The 24,544-nt window shown below is 37.3% G+C and overlaps 1 protein-coding gene across 2 annotated transcripts in view; it reads right to left on the bottom strand.

Moving 5' to 3' along the window:
- The window catches only part of prkcaa (protein kinase C, alpha, a), a 102,491-nt gene that overhangs the window by 3,368 nt on the left and 74,579 nt on the right, over positions 1-24,544 (bottom strand). For both annotated transcript variants that reach the window (XM_088419134.1, XM_088419133.1), the window contains 6 exons: positions 24,434-24,525; positions 24,219-24,281; positions 23,876-24,014; positions 13,593-13,673; positions 11,820-11,927; positions 8,733-8,873 (listed from right to left, as the gene is read on the bottom strand). In XM_088419134.1, coding sequence (XP_088275260.1) covers positions 8,733-8,873; positions 11,820-11,927; positions 13,593-13,673; positions 23,876-24,014; positions 24,219-24,281; positions 24,434-24,525 — 624 coding nt within the window. The remainder of the gene's footprint in view (positions 1-8,732; positions 8,874-11,819; positions 11,928-13,592; positions 13,674-23,875; positions 24,015-24,218; positions 24,282-24,433; positions 24,526-24,544) is intronic.

Raw genomic sequence — 24,544 nt, 5'->3', positions numbered from 1 at the left:
TAAAATGACTGCCAAAAACAACACTTCAATCGTGCTTTATTGATACGCTCCGTCACGTTACATGCTTACACATACATTACATTACCCACAAATTATTTATTCCAGAGAAACAAGTTCTCTAATTACATAAAAGAATTTTATTGACTAATCATCAAAGTTGTTCATAAATGGATCAATGAATGATGTTTTCCATCTACGGAGTGTAAATGAAGCATGGTAGTCAAACACAATTCAGAAAACCCTTTAAAACTGATTACATTTGATATAAAAAATAATAATAAAAATAATAGCTACTTTTTTATTCTGTTTCCAAACCCAGGATTCCAATGTGCTGATTTTAAAAATAGCCAATCAAAATAACCAAAAAGTAAAACTAATAGACCAAGACAACAAGACATATATAGATGACAATAGATGAGCGTGAGCGTGTCTCTCCTGACCTAATTGGCGGGCTACATTCTCTCTTAAATAAGATCAACTTGCTTGTGGGATTTCCCTGGCTATCCTTCTGTGTCTAACACTGTTTTTCTTCCTTTTCTGATTAATTAAGATCTGAGTCTTGTTCCGACTAAGCAGTTTATTTAGGTCAAGAGAGATTGGCCGTGTAGAGCTACGTCTAACTTTGTTCTGCCATGTTCTGGCCTCAACTCACTCTGCTAGGAGCAGAAGTCTCTTGGCTGTTAATGACTTCTTATTCGACCCCCACCTCATCTTCTCATTAAGTATATGTCCAGTGAAAAAGGCTTGCGCAAAGAGCTAACTCCGGCAAATGAATACCTTGTAATTTGAAGAAATACACGGGATAGAGTGAACAACTACAGCATCTGATTTCCACAGTACAGAACGCATCAGCCAGGATGTTGATCAGCTCGGCCAAGGAGGTCATTTGCTGTTGTGTTTATTTTTGTATCGTGGACTTTTTTGTTTTGTACATAATTGTCAGACTTGTCTTTTAATATGTATTACCACTACTCCTGAGACACACAGTAGGTGTTTGATCTATGGCTTCTATTGTGTGTGGGAGGACAAGATCAGAAGCAGGAGGAAGCCATGAAAATGGAAGAGCATGTGAGAACTGTTGGTCCTATGAACAGTAAATATTACATTACTGATGGCACCACTGATGAAAGGAGAATAATATCTGATACATTTCTTGTAAGAAAGAGCTTGGTTATCATAGGAGTAGTTTAAGTTTAGCCTACCACATAAATGCAAAGCATCCAGCTGTAACAAAGACACTAACGACCCATAGCAAAGTTCTGAGCCAAATAAACTCGAGAACAATCTGCGTTTGAGCAAATCTGCGACAAACAGGATGGGCGATGCTTAATTTTTATGTCGATTCCTATTTATTTGGGGATTGAAAAAAGAAAACTGCATCATTCCTTCTGATGATCAAAAGAAAAAGTTGCAGCCAGTACTTGGGAAAAGTCTCAAATACAGGAGAAGATAAATGCTTACAACTGCATCTCTTGAAGCCTGTTGCGGTAAATAAATGACTGATCTGCACAATAGCACAATTTCAATTTCAGAAATTTGTAAAAATAGGTTAGATCAATCAATAACAGGAATTAACAAATTCATTAGTTTTTTAAACACATATTTGTGTCCTTATTACAAAAAAAAACATTTTTTCTAATAGTAGAATATTGTGATATGAGTCAGCAAATATGCAATAATGTATATAATTGGGAAAAAAAAAGGATGGATGTTGGTGCATGATTTGATATATGATATGATATAGATTTTGTCTTACCCGAAGGCTAAAACAGTTTGAAAATACATGATGCGGCAATACTATTGAGGCATGGCAAGCGTCCTATGTGTCCTCTGGCTGCTTGAAGATTACGTGTGAACAGAAGAATGATTATGCACTGTATGCAGATGAGACATCTCTTTGTCATGGTCAATTCCGTTGGTTGGACTGGCAGCTGTGAGTTGTTTTCAAACCCATGACAAACTAGTGACTAACGGGCATCCAATGACTGACCTACATTCCATGGCGACCTTTGAGTTTATGCTAGCATCAGTTGTGTATGAATGTGTTTGCAGAAACGATTTTACTGTGCAACAACACACGGTGCTGTTCTTTTTTCAGTTGCAAAAAACACACGTCCGCAAAACGAATCACAAACGTGTGTTTGTCGGCCATGCCCTAACGTTCTTCCGTGATATTTTTACTGACAGGTGACATTCCCTCTAAGCCACATTTAGACGTAAAGGACAAACATTGATGTTGGGGTGTGTATGTATGTGCATGACTCACGCACAACAGATACCTGATGGGTAGTGCGAGCGTCCTTCAACTGTCATCTTTGATCCATCACTGACTACCATTTTCTCAAGAAAGGCAGTGCATTTGACCTCTAATGGTTGCCGTGTTTTTTTTTTTTTCATGTCGACGATTGACAACAAAACAGGAATCTTCAGTATCACCTGCTTGGTCTGCAGGATGTCTATTATTTTAATCTCTTCCTCCCCGCCTTACCTTACCATAATTTTTGTGTATTTTTTCAGTTCAGTGCATTATAGAACCTGTACCTTATTTACTTTTGAGAATTAGTGTGCTATTTGCTCTCAGTAGGATGTGGTCAGACTCCATTTAGATGTGTATTCTCAAACTATGGGTTGATAAAGACCAGTCTCAAATTATAGATATGGATCTTTTAAGATGGCATTGGTTAATAAACAACTTGGACAAATTAATTCAAGGCATAGGGAAATTATTGTTTCGCGTATCTTTTTTGGAAACACAGTGTTTGCAAATTTGCCAATGTGTCTAATGTTTTGGGAATCTGACCTTTGTTATTTGCTAAAACTAAGGTTGGGTGACTAACCAAAATAATTCAATTATTTTATCATTTTAAAAATTGACAATTGTGAATATGAGGTTTTGCACAAGTGGCAGAATGCTGGTTGGGTGGTTTACAAGGGATGTTTACTATTATTAATTGTGGCATTTAGTTACCTGCAAGCACAGACTTTAAGAGTATAATATGACATAGGATAATATCTAGTATATTTATTTTGTTTGTAGCCGCGTTTGTAACTGAAAAAGTTACTTGAGTTTCTATCTTTTTTTTTGTTTCTGATTTCAAGATAACTATTTTTGGGCAAAAACTTTCATTTTTAAAACGTTAACACTCAGCATTACAGGTGCAACGGTTAATCGACTGAAAACTATTATCATATCAAACAATCATTATTTTGATAGCTGGCCTTAGCCACGTTTACCAGAAATTGACCATTGCATTCATACCCTCATTCTCATGCTGTGCTTCTGCCAAATCTTACGGGTTGATGACCCAAGCTGTTGATACAATGTGGGTGACAAAGTGTCCTACATGGGATTTTGACCTACTTTCACTCATCTTTAATCTCTTTGCCTGTTTCCCTCTCTATCTCTCTGTGCATGTACACAGCCATGCACGCCTCTGCACTCAAGCATATTAAAATAAGTCAGCTACTTAGGATGATAACTGTCGGCTTGCCTCCATTAAGAGTTGTGCCAACAAACTCGCTCTCATGCATCAGAACTACCTTGCTCTCTCTCCAGCCACAACTGTGAGAAAAGCCCTCTGCTCCTCACCTCATCTCACCGCAAAATCAAGTTGTTTATTAGCCGTGAAGACATTTGAACTCTGCCTATGTTTCACCAAGATACGTCTTGGTAGTTCACTGTATGGGAGCAAGAAATTCCTTTGATTTTGGGCTCTTCCTTTTGCACGGAAAATGGGCTTTTTTGTTTATGGGGGTGATTCATTTACTGTTTACATGCTTTGGACACGGCTGTAATGTTCAATCATAAAAAATACACTAAACTGTTAAAAATTGGAATACCAACTACATAAACCTAGATAGTAACATCCCAATAAGAAATAATTAATAGAATGCATGGGTATTGATTGATTCTCAATAACGAACAGTGTGGTGTCCTTGCAAAGTCTTCCGTGATTAGCTCTTAGCAGGGAGGATAAATCAATCCCTACATCATGTTGAGTGCTTGGAAAAAATGCTTGACCTTTGACCGGCTGCATATACCAATCACTTGCGATGCCGATAAGAGGAGTGCTTGGCGAAATGCTTTGAAATATCAGCAACAACAGCTACCTTGTGTTAAATAAAAGGTGCATGAGAGATTATTGCAGAGAAGACTGCAGAGAGGTAAACACATTCAGTATAAGCGACAGTGGAGGAAATAGTTGAAGTTGGAATGAAAAAACACCAGTTGCAATAAATGCCTGCTTTATGGTTACTGCATACCTGTTTAAGAGTTTATTCATTAATGATGAGATACAATGTCTCCAAGTGAGAAAATACAAGGACTAATTCGTGAACAATAAATAAATAAATAAATAAATACATTTTCATGCTTTTATAACTGCTTTGAAGGTTCAGCGTGTGTCAGAGAAAAAAGCTGCGTTCAACTTGAGAGGTTCCATTCAAGTTTACTCATGGAATAATGTTGAAGGATCATTTATAAATGACCCTGAGAATATTATTACATGTGCAATGTATATAAAATATTATGCATGTGTGAACTAAATTGTAATTGTTTGTTGATTGTTTGTTAATGACTAGCACACTAATGCTAATCGTGATTGCAAACTTTTAGCAACGACAAACTTTGTTGTCTAAAAATTCATATGTATAAAATTCAGTGGTGGACCGTCAGAGCCAGCAAGGTTTTCTCTGCTGGCCTAACACAACCTGACATATCATTCTCTCATTCTCTTTGTTCCATATTAAATTCCTTTGGTTAACTTCCTTCCAGTGTTGTAGTTTTAGGTTAAGCGCTTTTTCCAATCAAAATTCAGCTATCTTGTGTCGCCAGGCTATATGAAATCTGCCCGAGGCCTTCAGAATCAACAGTGAAGGCGTCTGTGCACGGTACGTGAAGTTGATACATAGTTGCCAATCAGATCACGAGTTGAAGACAGTAAGGCTAGTTGGAAGGCCTCACGTTGAACGTGACATGTACGTGCTCTGTGATAGGATATTCAGCATGGGAGGCAGTGTTATGAAGTCCACCAAGCTTGGCTGGTTGGCTGTGACAATCCCTGTGTCCACTGCTTCTGTTGAGCTTTTTTTAATGTGTATTAAAACATACTCCAGAAACAGCTTGCTTTAACTTGGTAGATTATTAAAAAAAAAAAAAAAATCACAGTCAATCTTCCTGTATTATTAGAACAAAAAATACTGTGGGGCATGGAGTGTGAATACACGATTATTCAATGGAATAAGTAGATAATCAATGTTGAAAAAATTTCAATTGTGACAGACCCAGTGACAACATTTTCAAATTGAACTGCAGTGGTCATCTTTTGTCATATGTCATTTAAAGTGAACATTTCCTTTCCCCGGAAAAATCTGTTGAACATGCAACTTGAGCACCAACCTAGGTAAGGGAACGTTTAAAAAAGGAAAAAGAAAATAAAGGATTTTTTCCTGTGATTTAAAAATTGTCCAAATTTGACTTAAGTTTTCACCCTGTGTTGGCAAAAAAAAAAAAATCTCCTAACCCTAAGACTTATCCAGGTGCAAGCTTGATGCAAACAGATCCAGTCATGTCATATTGTAGATAAATCCTATTTTATTTTATGCAGGCCAGTAGGCGACACGTCAATGTCATTTTGCCAAAGCGTATACCCCTATTTGTCTTACAGCTGCAGAGAGTCACAACCGATGTATTATAATTCACATGAGTGGCCATACACCACATTAGGTATGCCGTTCATGGCCACCGTTCCAGGATGTCTGTGCAATGACACAGACCTCCCACTCTTCTTTTCTCATTCTATATTCATTCCCAGCTCACACAACCATCAATCAACAGCTTCCACACTTGACCTACTTTCCTCCTTCCTCCTTATAGCCATAAAGCATATCGGCCATCCATAAGTGGGTGTTTCTTGCTATCACTGCTCAGTGGATGTTTTTGGTGTTGCCTCAGTAGCAACGTCTCTCAATGGATGAACACTAAATGTGAATGCCTTGATGCCCATTTTGACGTATAATTTTTCTCCGCACGTTTGAATCTCTCAGCAGGATGCAGCGAGGTTGTTGATTGCAATTGTGCAGTTGTCGCAGGTGGGTGAAGTGAAATTGGGCAAGGAAGGATGTTCATATAAAAAAGGAAAGACAGGACAATGATGTAGCCGAGTGTGAAGGGGTTATGACAACAGCTATTTGCTGGTAATAGTGCTGTGATACACACAGTAGCTGTCTGAAATGTCCCTTATATGATGGACCTTTATCCTAGCACGGCCATTTAAGATCTTTTTTCCGCATCTACAGTATGGCCATGCAATCTATCGGTGTGCTAAAGCAATGTCAAATTGCATGCGTTGCTTTCCCTCAACAAAGAACTGGACCAGTACAAAAACAGACAAGCACAAAGACCATAAGCTTATATTCTTTTCCTACTTTTCAAAACTTGCGCGTTTTTCTGCAAACAAAAGCTCCACTAAATACAGAGCATGCGTCCCCAGCTTGTCTCTATTTTCACAGCCCTCACAATCTTCCTACATACAATCTTTTCAAATGAAAGTCACACATACACAGTCGTATCACACAAAGTGCATCCATTGAGCAGCATGACGCTACATAGACAGTGAGGCCGGGATTCACCTTATTAGAGGAACAGGAGCCCTTGAGAGTTGAAAGAAGAAAAGAAATACTGTATTCAAATACGTATCACACACACAAGTCTACATAAACCTCATCTGTTTGTTCTCCATGCTTATATATTTGTTTTATTTTATGTTGACTTTACAAGACTTGCATCATGGTGTCCTTCATAAGTAATTGACAATGTATTAATAATACATTGGGATAAGAAGATATGGAATTATTCATGCTCCATACTGTTCGTGGCATGCAATATACAGTACGGTATACCATCTCCCTGCAGCTCTGTTTTGACATCATCTGTCAGCACAGCATTTTTGAAGGACTACCTACCCTTACCGAGTGTCAACTTAAAGTTTCAAAAAGGTTTTGTGAAAAATATGTACCAAAGTTCAGGAGTCACAGTTCCTCACACTTAGATTTTATTTCAGCAGGCATCAAGGGGTTAACTGATGTTGTTGTTGCTTTTTCTGAAACACTTTCCTGAAAGCTCAGCAGGACAAGACGAAGAGCATAGAATACCCACCAAGAGTTACCATAGAATAAATTCACATTTGAAATAAAAAGGACTTAAGCGGTGTTGAGAAAAAAAAAAGATAGTTGAAGATGATCATGTTTAAATCCATGTTTACCACTGTTACTACTACTTTTTTATTTACTGTTTTTGCACGATTGCCATTGGGACGATAGGACTCGCAGGACACGGGTCGTTACCATAGACTTAGTATGAGGTAATTACTGTGAATAACATGATAAATTTTCCTCAGGCTGGGGTACCAAAATTGCTAGTAGTTCAACGCCCGGTAATATCTGCAGTAGCAATGAAACTCTTTAGTGTTGTAAGGCTCTTTATGGACTGTAATGACTTGTTTTGTTTAGAATTCATGAGATGCCTAAATGGTGGCACCGCCTTGACAACAGAGCTTAAAAAGCAGACAACCGTGGATGGAGATTTTTCATGTACACAGGGGAAATCATCTTGATGGTTTCAGCAAATAGTGTGTAATATCCACCAATGTATCACTTTAATGTTATTATGGCTGGAACAAGTCTTTGAGTAATTTGAGTATGACGGTTCAAAATAATTCTGGAGATATTTTTTCTTACGAGTGAACACATCAGAGCAATTTCAAAACAACAATTGTTAAACATGCTGGAAATGTGGTGAGAATGCGTACTTCTAAATAAAGCTTACCTCACAAAGTAATATATTAGGCATAGGTGCATTGGAAGACTTTTATTTGGAAGTTTTTCCCGGCAGCGTGTCACGGTGAATAATTCATTTGACTAGTTTTTTTCTTTTTATCGCAGAGTTGTCATCTGCCTGTCGGTAACCGTTGCTTTCAATAGTCTCAAAATGAACAATAGGATGTTGTTTCCATGATTTGCAATCGCTAATTAAGGGCACCAAAGAAACGACCCTATTACACTGATATTTTATTGTGCGGAGAGTATTGCCAGCTTTAAGCCCAGCAGCTAGCATAAATTAGCCGCTAGCTAGAAGAACTCATGGGTTTTCTATTGGAATTATTTTCGGGTTTGTATTGGTATATTAAGATTGAAAAGTGTACAATCATTATCTTGTCAGAAGTCAAACAATGGTTGGCCTTTGCTGCATTCACTGTAACTTTTTCTTTAATATCAATAATTTATTTTTAACATCATTTTCATGAATGAATAAAGATAGTAATATCTATATGACTTGCTGAGAATACAGCAAATGCAAAATCATGTTCAAGAGTGTAAATTGCAGTTTGTGAAACTAAAACTTTGAAAGGCCTACTGAGATCAAGCATCAAGAGGAAAATACAGAAAAATACAAATTTAACACGGTGACAGCAGATGCAACATATTTGAAGCATGTGTGCACAATGTGTGAGCAATAAATTTGTGTAGACAGCTGAAAAAGAACTTTAGACAGTCAACAGGTTCCTCTTTGCTTTGGTTGTGATGCATTTCACAGCACAGTAATGAATAGACCATCCATCCATCCATTAGCATCATTTTGTGAAAACTCATCACATTCTGTTGGGGTAATTCATCCATCCATCTATCCATCCATCCCAAGATGTAACGTACGTACATATGTGCACATGACTTACCAGTTTGGGCTTGAAGGGTGGCTGTATTTCCTTGTTTTTAAGGCGTTCCCAGTCAATACGTCTGAAGAAAGCATGTTCTCTGACATCCCTCTCTCCTTCAAGGCCGCAGCCCAGACGTTTGGATGGATGCTTGGTCATTAGCTATTTAACGGCCAGAGCAACAAAGTGGATATGAAGTCAAAACAAATGGACCACAATAGCAATCTTACATCAGCGTTCTATTCAAAAGGAGAGGATGTGTTTTCTTTTTTTTTTTTTTAAACTCCCTGTCCAGTATTTTTGTCACTGATGTGTTTCTTAATGTGCATCCACTGCTTTTCTGGGTCAGCAGAAGGTTTCAAAAATAAGTGACATAATTGTGATTTTTTTTTTTTTTTTTTGCCCTTCTCTGCTTGTTTTGATGTTGGACAACTGCAGCCACTTTTACTCATTTGACTGGACCTAAAAAGAAAACAAATTAAAAAGTATCCATAGGAATATAAAATTTAAAAAATCTGCTTGTTTAATTATGCACAGCTAACTGGCACATATGTATTTATAAAAGAGAAGAAATGTTGGAAAGGACTTCCTAGTCATAAAAGACTAGTATTACAGTATTATAAGATTACTATTATTTGTCTCTTTCAGCAAGAGTTTCTATATTCATTTTTATTAAATGTTTATGTTGAAAAAGCATTGTGTTAGAGTAATCAAACAATAATTAAACATAGAAATGTAACTGACTGATACATACTCATATTTTTTAGTTTCTCAGAAATTCTGAATAATTGTAATACTGCTTTTGCAACAACAGCAAGTCAAATGAAAGGGCAAAGTTCAAATGTAACACGGTAAATTTCAAAACAAGTGAAATTGCTCAAAATTGAGATTGAGAGAGAGCTAGGTCAAACGCCAATTACTGTAGCATCCCACAGCTGCTGAGAACCAAATTAACAAGTATGAGTCATTTGCAGATTTTAGGTTGTTAAGGATGCCAGAAAGTAGGAAAACATCCAGCTGCAAATTTAACACCTTCAAAAAGTCATTGGACCGCTTTGCTTGAAATGTAATCGCTTTAATTGGTATGCACATTGCATTATTTTGATGGCAATTTTGTAACTATTCAGAGAACTATTTTCGAAACAATTAAACTATATTAAAATGACTTTTACCATTACGGCGAATGCAAATTTAGCAATAACAAATGTTCATGTGTGCATGAATGTAAATTGTAGCTTATTTGTCTTTAAACTTACCCACTATGAAAGTATTTAAAAAGCACAACCTCAAAGAAATACCCCTTTATTAAGATAAATAATTATCCTTGTGACCTACTTAAAATGCAGTGTATTGCGCAACATGCAGGATATACATAGATGACGTTGATCAGATAGCATTACATTTTGCATTGCAGGAATTCAAAGGGCAGGTTTTGAAAGCTCACCATAGAAATATGTTTTTTCTACTCATAATATTACAAAAAAATGCACATTATACAGTATGTGACTGTATATTGTAACTGACTTATTTGAATGTCGCAATATTTTTTTGGTACACAACCTCTGTTTGGCTAGTTATGTATAACATATAGATCTGTTTTAAAAACAAAAAAAGCCTATGTGCATACGTTTGTGTGTGCATTTTAAGATTTCTGACATTTTTCTTAATAATTTAGCAAAAAAATCAAAATGACCGACATATGCTACTGCTAAACCTAAGAGAGAACAAAGAATTGCAAGAAGTTATATTTTTTTTGTTTTGTTTTTTACTCTTTTGGATAATTGAGCAAACCTCTAAGTAAATATTGACCCAGACACGTAATTGCTGTTTCTGACACTTGAATATAACACACTGGTTAAAAGAAAGGATTGGATTTAGTTAAATATATTTTTGATGCGTTTGTTTGACTCAATAATTAAACATGCTTCAAAACTTCATTACTGTTTCTTGCAAACAAATATAACAGGAGAGATGAGAAATTACAGTTTTTTGTTTACAATGCCAGTCACCATACAGAAATGTCCACATGCATTTACAAACTGTAAAAGAGACAAACATTTACAGTTGTGTAATAATAATGCAAACATGCAAACTCCTCCACTAAAATTAGAAATACTAAAATACTTAATCTGACTATGCATTTTTTCAAAGCTTTGGGTTAACTGGAGCAGGATGGCTTGGCTGTGCTGAATTTATTCTCACATATCTGCAATTTAGATAACTACTCAAATCAGTTTTCATGTTGTGTCCTCCCATAAGAACTTGTTTGAACTGTTGTTGCTGACATTGACAAGACACAATGTTCTAGCATACTGTGTGCATGACTTGTTTTAACTAACTGAACTGTTCTCTATGCCCAAGAGACTGTCAGAGAAATCTCAGAAAAGAAGACTAGGACAAGCCTAGCTGCTTAAACAGCAAAAAGAGTAACTCAGACCAGCCAAGATTGACTTTTCTACGCCGGCGCAGGGAAAAAAAGCTTGAGCAAATGTAACTCGTGGGTCTTCCAACGCCAGTTTTCCACTTGCCCAGCCGTTCCCCCCGGCTTTTATTGAATAGAAGCATAGCAGATTACAAGACACAACAAAAGAGCCAGCCGGGCGCCACCGGCAGCTGGGCCAAGGTCCCGGCTCACACTTTCGTGCGTCAACAGTTCTATCTAAGGACAGGGTCAAGATGAACTAGGATTGCATAAATGGGTAACAATGAACTAAGAACATAATGATAACAACCTAATATATGATTCCCTTCACAGAGACCCAGTAGTCTCACATGCACACAAGGTTGTCTAAATAAATCCTGTGACAGACATGCACGTTTACATAAAATTAATCATTAATCATAATTAATAAGTTTACGGAACATCAATTCTGATTCCAGACTAAAAAAGGACTAATGTAGAAAAGGCGGACTTTCTCATAGTTAAATTTTACTTCTAAAATAGAGTGTTGATTGAAACCACACTGTTAGAGCATGGCGACTGATGGTGCTTGTCAAAGGGAAGCCACGTCGCATTAACTTTTTTATGTACAGCAAATGGATTCACCACACGACTGACCACACAAAAGACAAAATTCGAAAGATGCCGGTATCGAAGATTTCACTCACCCCTTTGCAGATGGAAACGGCCTCTTTAGACAGGGACTTTGGGTAGGACACGTTGTGCTCCATAATGGACTGGAACAATTCGTCTTCATCCTCTCCATCAAAAGGAGGCTGCGACAGAAGGATGGGAGGTTAGTGAAAGTTGGCGTTCCAGCCATTATTACATGATGGATGAATAGGTGGTTGCAGTTGGGAAACCACAAATAAGCTTTTGGTCAGTGGTGCCGTGTAGCAGGAGAGAAATTAGGGATTTTTATTATTTTTTTCTTACATACAAACAAAAAATGACCACATTGGGTTAGAAGTAGACTTATTATTTAAAGTACCATCATGAATATGGTCCTTTCTATGGAAGAAATTATTGCCTCTTTAAGTAATGTAGGTTAAATGAAGTACACTACTATTCTACTAGCAACAAAGGCTCTTCTGTATCAACTTTGTGTCCATTTTCCAAAGCACACAGGAGGACATGAAACAAGCACTGAACCAGAGTGCCCTGCCCTCTTGAATTAATTGAGCCAAAATGCAGTATGCTGAATAACCACCTAGTCAGTGTTTGCTAGTTACAAATTTACCAATTCTTATATCTGTAGGATCTATCCGCAGTTAATTACTAATAATTTCAATTGATTTTGTGTTTTTTATATAATAACCTAACAGATGGTACGATTAATAACACTGTAGGGAGTGTCTAGGTAGTTTTAGAAGTGATACACCTCGAATGAGACACTACAGTCTCTGTATGTGTGGGAGGAGCCTTAGTTTAGCCTGGGTTGTTTGTGTATGTTTTTGCCATGCCAAATCATCCCAGTCTACGCCATTTATTGTTTATTCGCACACCATAACACTGGTGTGGAGAAGTTCAGAATGTACATAAAAGTACTCGACCATTTCCCTAAGACATTCATTTTCCCCAGATGAAGGTATGCAACATTTGCAGATTTTCTTACTAGTTAGAGAGTAAAGGTCAGAAGTTATTGGCATCCAAAAAAGGGAAAAATTGTTGCAAAGACACTTCTCACAGAAGACCTTGCAAAGGTAATGGATGACCCAGCATTGTGCCTTCCTCGCTGGGCGGCTATCATCAGTAACTCTAATGCGAATGTCTCAACAGTTCACGAAATGAATTATTTGTCGTTTACACTCCACTAGGCTTGTGAGCGATAACCTGTCTGCGTCATGACCTCTTTACCCAGTTTCTCATGCGCTCAGAGGCTGGGGACACTTCAGGTAAAACGTTAGGTTAATTGAATAAAATTCAGATTTAGTCAAATGTGTTGAAAATACAATAAGCAGTTTCTTGAAAGACAAGCCATCACCTGACTGTTATTTGTCTTGAGTTGTGAGTAAATTTTGAGCTCAAAAGGTGCAGAAACACATGTAGACAAATTGCATCTAAAAATACTCCCAGGCCTATATTTGTCATCTGCAATGGAATATAAAACAACAACTTACTGAGTTACTTAGATATAAAATGCTTGTTTTGTTTTTTTAATCTCAAATGTGTGTACTATATTCCCATGTGCATTGAAAACACAAACACCGAATGCACAAACTGTTATCTTATTCATTTACGACATTCATGTAGGCAAGAGATACAGTATTCAATTTTATGGTTGTTTTCAGTGGGGCTAAAACAAAAATAATGGTTTATCCATTCATTTCATTAGTGAAGCATTTTGAGTTCAGTGTGATCACGGAACAACCCAAACTTGTGAGTCAAGCGAGCGCTGAGCTCGAAGCAAGTATCTGTATGCAAGTGTGTAAGATACTCACCTGTCCAGCTAACATTTCATATAGAAGCACTCCATATGCCCACCAGTCTACAGAGCGTCCGTACGGCTGATATGCAATGATCTGTGGTGCAACAAAGAAAAATATGACTCAGACATTTATTATCATTAAAAATCAAAAATGAAGCATACATTACAAACATCCACCTTGAGGCAACATTTAGTTCCGAAGTTCTTTTGCATTTTCCAAATTTTGGAGAAAGGTAGTGGTTGGCCTGGGTTAGCGTCACTGATGGTGTAGGCAGGGCAGGGGTGCTGAAACTTTTTTGCCCCAAGATTTACCTTTCCAGGAGCCAATCTACCACAATCTACTTTTTTTCTTGTCATGCAATCTACCAATACTACCTTCATGATCAACTGGTCAACCGCAATCAATGCATTGAGCATCTCTGGTGTAGGAGTTGTCTCCCTGTCTAAATATATGACCTGTGAGTGACAGGGTGTCGTCATCTTTCATCTTGAGGTAAAACGGATGGATGGATGAAATTTGATTGAAAAACGCAACTACTCTGATTGTTAACCATCTCCTCTGTTTACATGGGGTGCAATGAAACACACATAAACAAACATGGAGGTCTCCTGAATGTTGACCCCCCTCCCCTCCCCCCACACCAAAAACAAAATAATACACTCAGGATTTTCCATTCACTCTTGATGAGTAACAACTAACCTTTACAGTTCAAGGACATTCCTTGTCACACACGCACACACACACGTACTACACACACACAAACACAAAAGAATTGACAATATTGGCATGAACAAGTATATTTGCTAATACTACTATTATTACGGGTGTGGTGGTCCCCCTGACCTCTGCCTAGCTCAAGGGAGCCCAAAGTACACACATGTATGCTCATAGGTTGAAAAGTGTAAACAAACACCTGCACATTCACACCTACACACAGACTACAATATCTGAATGTGACTGTCCCAGGGAGAAGGGGAGAAAATGCACACATTATTTAATCATATCGCTTACTGCCTCTTCTGAATAAAAATAAACTCTGCATGAGTATACAGTTTAGCTTGGACCGCAAGTTTCTTCTCCAAGTAAATAACATTGCATGACTCTTGACCAAATGTGCAAAAGCTTCCCTAAATGCCTGCGCTCTGCAGACCATGAAAATGAGGTTTTTGTAACTCATCACGCTCAAAGGCTGCCTGTCGGAATGCAAAAGTTGTGGAAGAGACTTCGTGCTATCACACCTACTCAGGATGAACTCGCCTCAGCAGTCTGCTTCGCTCTGCTCAGTAAGGCTGAGGTGCTTATTTTTGCATGAACTAAGAAATTAAGTTTCCCCCCCGAAAAAAAAAGAAGCGAGCATAATTTTTAAAACTAAAAGCTGTTTTTTTAACACATTGGTTGCTGGTGTATGATGTTCTTTGATTGTCAAAGTTAATTGAAAATATAATACTTGCACTGCATACTATGAAGTCATTTACAAGGAAATGTCCACAAATGAGATGATTGACATCCATAACATAGAAATGGAAGCAATTAGGCATTAGCATCAAACCTGGACACCGCCAACTTAAAAGACAGACGCGTATTTTGGAAGTACTGTATTTCTCTCTAAAAGTATCATAATTTCATCATTTAATAACACACACATTATAAAATAATTATATTTTAACAGCCATGATCTACAGTATGTAACCACTAAAATCAGGGGTAGATTTATAATCCCGTTTTTGTAAATTCACTCAAGTTGAACTAAAAAGGGGGGGTGTCAACATAAAAGCGAGGTCGACTTGTACTTGGAGCTATACGGTAACTTTTTTTTTTTGTTTGTTTTTTTTACACACATATTGTGCATCCGTGGATCAAAGTGGTAGCCTGGGAAGAACACTGGGAAGAACGCTCTTCAGCTTAATCCCGGATTTTGTCTTTGGTGAACTACGAGAAAGCTGAGGTACACTTTTTTTGTCTTTTCCTCCATGCTTTTAATTTGCTAGCAGGTCAAAGACTGCAAGCTGAGAGAAATCATGATGAAATTCCTGATTGCTACAAGCAAAGTCAACATAGGCTATTGTCATACAAGACTGTGCCAATGTATAATATGAGAAAGAACACACAGCAAATGCTGTGTGTGATATAACTGGTAAAATAGTTGTTTTATGTTATATTGTAGACGCCCCAAAACATTAATGATAACAGCACATTTGTAGCACTGCTACATGCTACATGATTAATTAGGAGAGGAAGGTTACTTAATCCTGTGCTGATGTGCTGCAAGTTGACAGTATGACGATGGGAAGTAAGCCAAAACAAGACAGTGTGTCATTTAGGACCCACCGAAATATGTCACATGCTTTGAACTCTGTCGTTGTGAATTGACCCCTACGGTCTCCTGAAAAAAAACAAAAAAACTGTGCACATTAAGCTCTGGAGGCTTTAGGAAACATCAGGTCAGGAGCAGCAAAAGAGTGGGACTGTGTGTAACACTGGCATTTTGGATTATAAAAATAAAAAGACATGGAAATATTGTTAGGGAGGTAAAATGGAACTGGAGATGGATTAATACTAGGAAGATGGACAAAAATGTACTGTCTGTTATCTATCGAACATGGACAGAAATGTATTAAGTAAAAATAAATGTTCCAGGTGCTAACTGTCACTATTATAATGCATTTATGAAAAGAACAAAACTTTAAAGGAGTACCAGCCATAAGTTTAGAAACACCTTCAAATTCTCACTACCATTGAATGTCTCACAACCAATAAAAGATCAAGAAACTCAAGCAAATTCACTCTTGAAAATGCACAGTAGTGAACCGAAACTCATTCCACATCATAAAGTATCATCCACATCATGAGAAATTGCCAAGATGTGCAAAGCTGTGATGGACAAAAGGAATAGTATATTGTGTTTAAATTATAGTCAAAGTCAGAACGTATGCACTTCCAAAATAGTCACTTTTGACTATGCTTTGCTGAAGCCCAACATTGCTTCGTCAAAAAGAGCAAGCAATTTTCAACACTTAGATTTTGAGAACTAATAAATATAACACTTAACACGTGGACTGACTGTGTGTACTTAAAAAAATAGAAACATATAAATATATATTACTAATATAAATATTAACATTATAAAAATCACATGTATTAAATTGGGACAAAAGATGGCCTAATGCCAACAATTTTATTTTGTTAGTTTTCTATAACATTTTTAATTTACCAAAAAATTCCATCAATATAAATTCATAATGGAGATGACCAAGGTATTAATTTTCCAATTTTTAGGACATTCGTAAATAATGAAAAAAACTAAATAAATAAAATAAAAATACCTCGTTCAATGCCACAGATGAGAATTCTTGTCATGTAAAATACTTTTGACACTCTTGACGTACTGTAATATTCATGTATTTCTTTTTTGTTTTTCCAATTTTACCCCCACATATTAAATTCCGCTCGGTTCTTGACAGCAACACCACCAGCAGACATTTTAAAAATTCAGCCATGGTGGCCTTTACGTAATGCCACTGTGTTTTCCGTTTTTCAGTGACGAAGGAAAATGATAAATAAGTCAAATAAGTGTTCTGTCCATCAGCCAGGTTGCGAGCAAAACAGATAGCAATGTGAAAGGACATATGCCACCCGGGCCGGACATTGGGCGCTTTTATCCTGTTTCATTTTTTTCCCCCTCCTTACTTTATTGAATGAAAGCCCCTGGCCAACACTGCTGATTCACTACCGCAAATAAGTGTGTGTGCATGTGTGCGCATAACGCCAAGTCACTTTGTACAATCATCTTTTATGTTCATGTACTGTATAAGTCATTGCTTTTTACAAATGTTTAGAATATTCTGTACATCTAAATGAATTTCTGTCTGGGCTTATTTGTGTACCTGTTCTTCTCTCTTTGAATATGTTGGCAAGCCTGTGCGTGTGTGTGTGCATGTATGTGTGTTGCTGTAGACATTGCTCTCCCATTAGGCCTAATACTACATGACAGTTTTGGATCAGACTACTAGCTATTCCAGGCTACTCTCTTTACAACAACACACACAGACACATGCAGACGCTGGCGCACAAAGCAACCCAGACCACCTCTGTGCTTCATATGAAAACAATTTAGAATTCCCTGCATTGTGGTAAATGCCTTGCCGATGTTAAGGTTTCCTTTGAGGATGCTGTGCAGCGCAGAGAAAAAGCAGCATCCATCAGGCGTGCTTAGGTTTGAAAATGCATGAAATAATCATCATTCTTGATGTATCTGGTTTGGGTGGATTTATTTAAAGATAAAGCAGCTACTATTTCAAAAATATTCTGGGTTGAAATCTTTGCTTTTCCATACTTAAATACCCCAACAAAATGTGATGAGTTTTCACAAAAAGATGCTTATGTATGGAGATAGATAGATAGATAGAGAGAGAGAGAGAGACAAAGAGAGAAAGAGAGAAAGAGAGAAAGAGAGAAAGAGAGATAGATAGATAGATATAGATAGATAGATAGATAGATAGATAGATAGATAGATAGATAGATAGATAGATAGATAGATAGATAGATAGATAGATAGATAGATAGATAGATAGATAGATAGATAGATAGATAGATAGATAGATAGATAGATAGATAGATAGATAGATAGATAGATAGATAGATTTTTATTTTATTTAAGCCATAATTATTTCTTGTGAGATTCTTGTGAGACCCTAGGGATTTTAAGAACCAACTTCCCATGCCATACTGCTAGGGAGCAGTGTTATTTTTTGTATGGTTAGAGAGTGTTTGGAAAGCGAGGACTTCAGTTGTTGTTGTTGTTGTTGTTGTTGTTGTTGTGAACTTGAAGGAGGCAGTTACCCGAAATTAAGTTGTTTCGAGTTGAAACAAATGTGACGCTATTATTCAAGGTAACATTTGGATGAAAAAATTCCATAGCAACCGTCGACTACTAATTGTCTACTAATATTTTATTTTCTGTCTACTAATATTTTATTTTCATACACTTTGATAACAATTTGTTTTTGTATAAAATTAAAAAAAAATTATGTCTGTCCAAAACTTGTCAAATTTCAAAAGTAATACAAACAATAAATAAATAAATAGATGAACAAGAACATATATAGTACAGATCTCTAAGGTAAAAATTTAAAGACAGGAATGTAATGTGAAAACAGACCGCTATAGTATTACATTCAAGATCTTATCCTCAATTTTAATGTACATTTACATATGTGTTAATGTAAAGCAGCTTTATGTTGCAAAACAGAACAAGCTAAAGTGAACAACCATAGACGAAAACTCAAAATTAAACGACAAGACTTAAATTATCTTGCAAAATTAGTTTCATACTCCTGCTCATCACTTTATGACACACATTCAGTAAGGTGAATTTTTTGCTAAAAATAGTATAAAGGATGATACGAAAGAAATGATGCGCCAAAAATGTACACGTTCTTGCTCATGCTTATGCTAATGGTATCGCTAGATTATTCGCGTGCAACTGAAGAAGTGGCCAGAAAATGGAGTAAAAATAGAATAAAGGAAAAAGGCTAAATTTGTACTTCATCATCTTGACAGCACACTGTGCTTTTTTTCCCCCCAAGATGAAGCCGTGTGCTTGGGTCAACAAGGCCACAGAGGGAAATGGGCCGCAACAGACAGCTCAATAGTCTCAAATGCATTTGGGAAATGTCACTGAGTCATCATTAGACCGCTTTTTCTCCCTCCTTTCCGCCTTCATCGTCCGGCTGCTTCGGCAGCTTTTTCACTCACAAGTTATAGCTTTTACACTGGCTCGTTTTGTTGACAGGATTCGCTCTTTCTCTCCGTCACTTTTAGAGTGAAAGTCATTGAGGTGTAAATGTACATTAGTGCAATCATTCCTCCCAGACAGGAGCTACCAATAGCAGGCTACTTATATAGGTCAGGCTAAACAGAGCGACAACTACATGTGTGCGTGCGTGTCCATGTGTTTACTGACGAGCAAAAGAAAGTGAGGATTTCTTTTTTTTTTTTTCAAACAAGATTGGTAGGTGGACCCCCACCAACTGCTACAAAGCTGTAGCACCTAAAACTTTATTTTGCTCATTAATTATTCACACATTGAAAACTGCAAAACTTAAGGAGCCATTTACTGAAGTTTAAAAAAAATGTGTTTGATATGAAATTCTTGAAATCTTTGCATATTTTACTCTCATTTATCAATTGTTCATTTTCAAAAGGTAATGGTGAGTATTTTAATTGCTTTTTGTTTTGTTTTTTTTGTTTTTTCAAGTTTTTGAGTGGGAGCGTAAGAAGCGAAAACTTGCACCAAATAAATCCACATGTTTAAATTGAGTCTTTCTTGAGCTTCTCCAAGTTTTGTGGAAACTAATAGTGTATAAGACAACAAGTATCTGGGAAAAAAAAACCCATAAAAATCATGGTGGTGGTCATTGATGAATGATTCGTGCTTGTGTTTTGTGCTCCAGACAGACAGATTCAACCTTATATTTTGTAATGAGTTCAGATTGAAGCACACTTTTTTAGTATTTTGATATTTTTTCTCTCTCTGAAATTGTCAAATGATTGTTGACTCAGCATTACGGTTGCCCTGTGATGGGCTAAACCTCAATTCACGATGTCGAGAAAAAAAAAAGCCACATCATCCAATCAATTTAAATCCTTGTGGACTTTGGAGTAAATGGTTGATTCCCTCAAAATATACTGTGATATAGGCTGTAAAAAATAATTGCAAAATACTTGCTTGTATGTGACGACCTCTGTGGTATTTTCCATTCTATAGAGTGAAAATAAGCAGTGACACACTTGAGGTCATTCGTCTGCCAAAACTTTTATAATATGTTGGGAAGTACACTAGTTAACACTTACAAAAATGCGTGTATAAAACTGTAGTGTATGTGCATTTGTGTGTGTTTGTGTGGTATTCTATGTGTCCATTCCCTCACAGCTGGGCGAAGGCAGCAGTCGTTCCCATCCCTGCTGTGCTTCCAGTGGCTGGAGCATTAGTGTCAGTCTGACTGTGAGCAGTCACAGCGTGTTGTCTTGGCTCCATGTAGACAACATCTCATTCTGACCGCAAAGAAAATCTATAACAACTCCCCAACGGACAGGAGGCAACTAACTCATAATGGACACAAATTTGAATAAATGTAAGCATGTTTCAAATAATTGCAATTTTTTGGCATCTATATTACAATACTATCTTAAAAAAATAAAGCGTGAATAAAGGAAAAAAAATAAAGCATAAAAGGGCTACCGTAAGTCTCAGTGCAGGTAAAACCCTTCGATCGCCCTGAAGAGATTCACAATGGATAAGTCACCATCTGGGCCATTACCAGACAATTCAGTTTTGGTCTCTTTTGTATGATAAACAATCAGTCTTGTATTTCTTTTTAAATTTACACCTCAGCAGTTAGCACATAGCGCCGATGTCATTGACATGTCATGACTTTTTTTGTGAGTTATTTAACGTCTTCTGTCATGTATATCATTACGTGGGTGAGACCCTGTGTCAAAATACAGCACTATTTTATTCTGGTTAATTCTTTGCACTTCACTGCACTTCTTGAAAAGAGGTTGTACAAAAATGTTGATTGTGGCATTTTCCTTTGTCTGGATATTTGTGTTGGAATTGTTTATTTATTTTTAGTGCATCTTATGTGTTCTATACAAAAGTAATATCCTGTGAACAAATGGTAAAAAGAGCATAGAAAAAATCCATTAATTTCATGCAACTTAAGGAAAAATGCTATATTATGTTATATAGGGGGTCAAAAAGGAAGTATTTACCTTATCTTTATATCTTTTAATTTACTTTTAAACAACATATTTCCAGTTGACCCTCACTATTTGCAAGGATTTTTTTAGTCTGGCCTTGTCATGCAAGTGTGTGAACGAACACTCTGAAGCATTCAGTGAATTAAGAGATTTTAAACAATTGCATGTTCACAACTATGCACCAGTGCACAAAGCAATGCCCATAAATACATGGATGACAAAGTTTGGTGTGGATGAAATTGAGTCTGCTCTGCACGGAGTCCTGACCTCAAACCGAAATAATACATTTAGGATGAATTCAAGCGGGGACTGAGATCCAGGCCTTCTCGTCCAATATAAGTGCGTGACCTCACAAATGCACTTCTGGAAGAATGGTCAAAAATCCCATTAACACACTTCTAGACCTTGTTGGTAGCCTTCCCAGAAGATTTGAAACTGCTATAACTGCAAAGGCTGGACGGACGTCATATTGAATCTATTCACTCGCCAAAAATTGGGTCAAATATAACCCAAATTGGGAGAGTCATTAATTTAACCTAAAAAATGGGCCTAATTGGGTGATTCATTATTTTAACCCAAAAAATGTGTTGAATTGTATGAAATGTGTTTAAAAAACCTTGCCTACCTTTCTTTCCCATGCACAGTAATCTTCTAACTGTACTACAGAGGCTGAACAAGCATGTGTCTCTTTTAGGACATTTAAAAAAAAACAAACAAAAAAAAACACAAAAGTGCACCAGAGCATGGTGAGCGGCCGCTAACTCTCCGATCATCTCCACAGATCCGAGCACCCCACCTGCCACCATACTGAAACACAACGCCCATTTGCTGCAATGGAAGATTCTTTTAACGGGCAAAGCTCAGTTGGTGTTGTTCATTCCTGTTTATGTCCACTGACTGCAGTAGGGAGACACAGGGGATTCTCTCCATCAACAAAATCGCCCTCGCCCAAACTGGAACCCGTAACGACGGGGAGGCAGACTTCACAATGCAGCAGTCCTTTTTTTTTTTTTCGTACGTCGCTTCAACACATTATTACCACTTCTGTTTGTACTCCTACATGCGTGCCTCATGCAAAACATTGAGACGTTACCGGTCAATTTAAAGCACTGTTTGTGAAAGTAATCATCCAACAGAAAGCGTATTTTGGTGAATGTTTAGGCTGACACCAGAGGCAGAAAGGCTAGAAGTTATTTTTGCCTGCAAAACTGGGACTTCAGCCGCTCTTCATATTTGCTAATTTGGACAAGCCACATTTTGGGAGAAGTTCGGACACACCCTGTAATTCCATTTCTGGAGGCTATCGGTAACAGATATATATACGCTACAAAACATTAAAGGCTACGGGTGTAACAGTTTTTTAGATACTGCTATGTAAAAATAACTTTTCATAGTAGGATGCCAAAAACATCAAAACTGCTCTTCATTTGATGTTTTTGGGGGGAGGGGAAGAAAATATTCATGTAGGGTGTCAAGTGTGTCTTTCAGAACTTTTACAGAACCTTCTGAAATGTCAGGTGGAAGCAATTTGATGAAATACAGGAACACTAAATGGCCATTGCAAGAATGGGGCTCTGGATCATGGCTCAGCCATGTTGAAGGGAATCGTGTGAGGCTGATTGTTATTTAATTAACCCCACTCTTACCTAAGGTTGGGGCTAATTTACAAAAAATGCATAACAGCGTGCTCAGGCAGATAACAGTGCCCTTTGAAGTCAGGCTGGGCAATATGGCCCAAGGAATAATTTTAATTGAAGTAATAAACTAACAAAAAATTATATAAAGGTTTTAATGATTCAAAAATAAATCTTGTGCGAAATGTTCAGACAATTACAGCTGTCAAATCAATCGATTAATTGACAACTAATCAATTATCAAATTAAAGGACAACTATTTTAACAATCAAGTATGGTCATTATTTGGAGAAATTCTTTCATTCATTCTCATTCATTCAGTCTCAACTGGACTAAAGAAGGAAAACATGACATCACTTCATGTTTACAGTAATGCACACCTCAACTTTGGATAGCACTGTTCTGCTTAGTGAGACAACATCTTGAGAATGACTCTAGTCTGTACTTCTATTTTCATCACACATTAGAACCTACCTCCTTTGCATTGAAGACCATATTTCCACTCATGTACTTTCCACCCTGGCCACCATATTTTCCACTTGCCAGTTAAGGTCAAATACAAGTTATGAGTCATCGGTGTGTTTGATGATGATGGTTGTGCATGGACCAAAGCAGCATTTGGGCATCAGCGGTTTGTTGAGGACAAGCAGACACCCCACACTGTGCTTCACAGTGGACACAATGGGTGTCTGCCTGACTGCAGTGCTTACATCATTAGAAAGCACGTGTGTGTGTGTGTGCGTGTGCGTGTGTGTGTGCGTTTCTACACGCACACATGTCCTGAGGCAATGGCCTTAACATGGTTCGTAAGGCTGACACATAAGTGACCTCCTCATCAGGCCATGCACACACACAAACACATGAGAGAACATACACACTTCTTCCAAGTTCAAAGCTTACCTCAGGGGCGATATAGTCTGGAGTACCACAGAAGGTTCGAGTGGTCACTCCATCTAACATGTTCTCTTTACACATGCCAAAGTCAGCAATCTTAATGTGTCCTTCACTGTCAAGCATCACGTTGTCCAACTTCAGATCTCTGAAGAAACACATAAATAATAAATACCAACAATCTCTCATTTTTTCTTCATTATTGAATAAGTTTCAGAACATGGATATCGATGCCTGTCCTAGTTTACTGACTATATTCAAAATATTGCTTTTACAGAACTACAATCCCCTTCAGCAGTAATCCATTTGACATGTAGCTCGCACTATAATTATCATTTGCAGAAATGTTTACCTGTAGATGATTCCTTTACTGTGAAGGAAGAAGAGACCAACAGCGATCTCTGCTGCATAGAACCTGCAATTACAACAACATATTTCCACAAGGTACAATGCAGGTCATGCCAAAAAGTGTCTCTCTTGAGATTACTCCAACAAATTGTCCAAGGCGGAAAAAAATAGGACAGCAAAAGCTCAAAATGTATTTTTACAAAAGGGGGCTTTTCTTACACTGCTTGCGGTTCCTTGAACTTGCCCACTTGTTGGATGTGATACATGAGGTCTCCTCCATTCACGTACTCCATGACAAAGTACAGACGATCCTGTGCACAATCAAATCAA

The sequence above is a fragment of the Hippichthys cyanospilos genome, chromosome 7, assembly GCF_059441005.1.
Source record: "Hippichthys cyanospilos isolate Australia breed blue-spotted pipefish chromosome 7, RoL_Hcya_1.0, whole genome shotgun sequence".
Lineage (NCBI taxonomy): Eukaryota > Metazoa > Chordata > Actinopteri > Syngnathiformes > Syngnathidae > Hippichthys > Hippichthys cyanospilos.
Note: the sequence above shows the minus strand (reverse complement) of the source record. Positions and strands in the feature narration are given on the sequence as shown.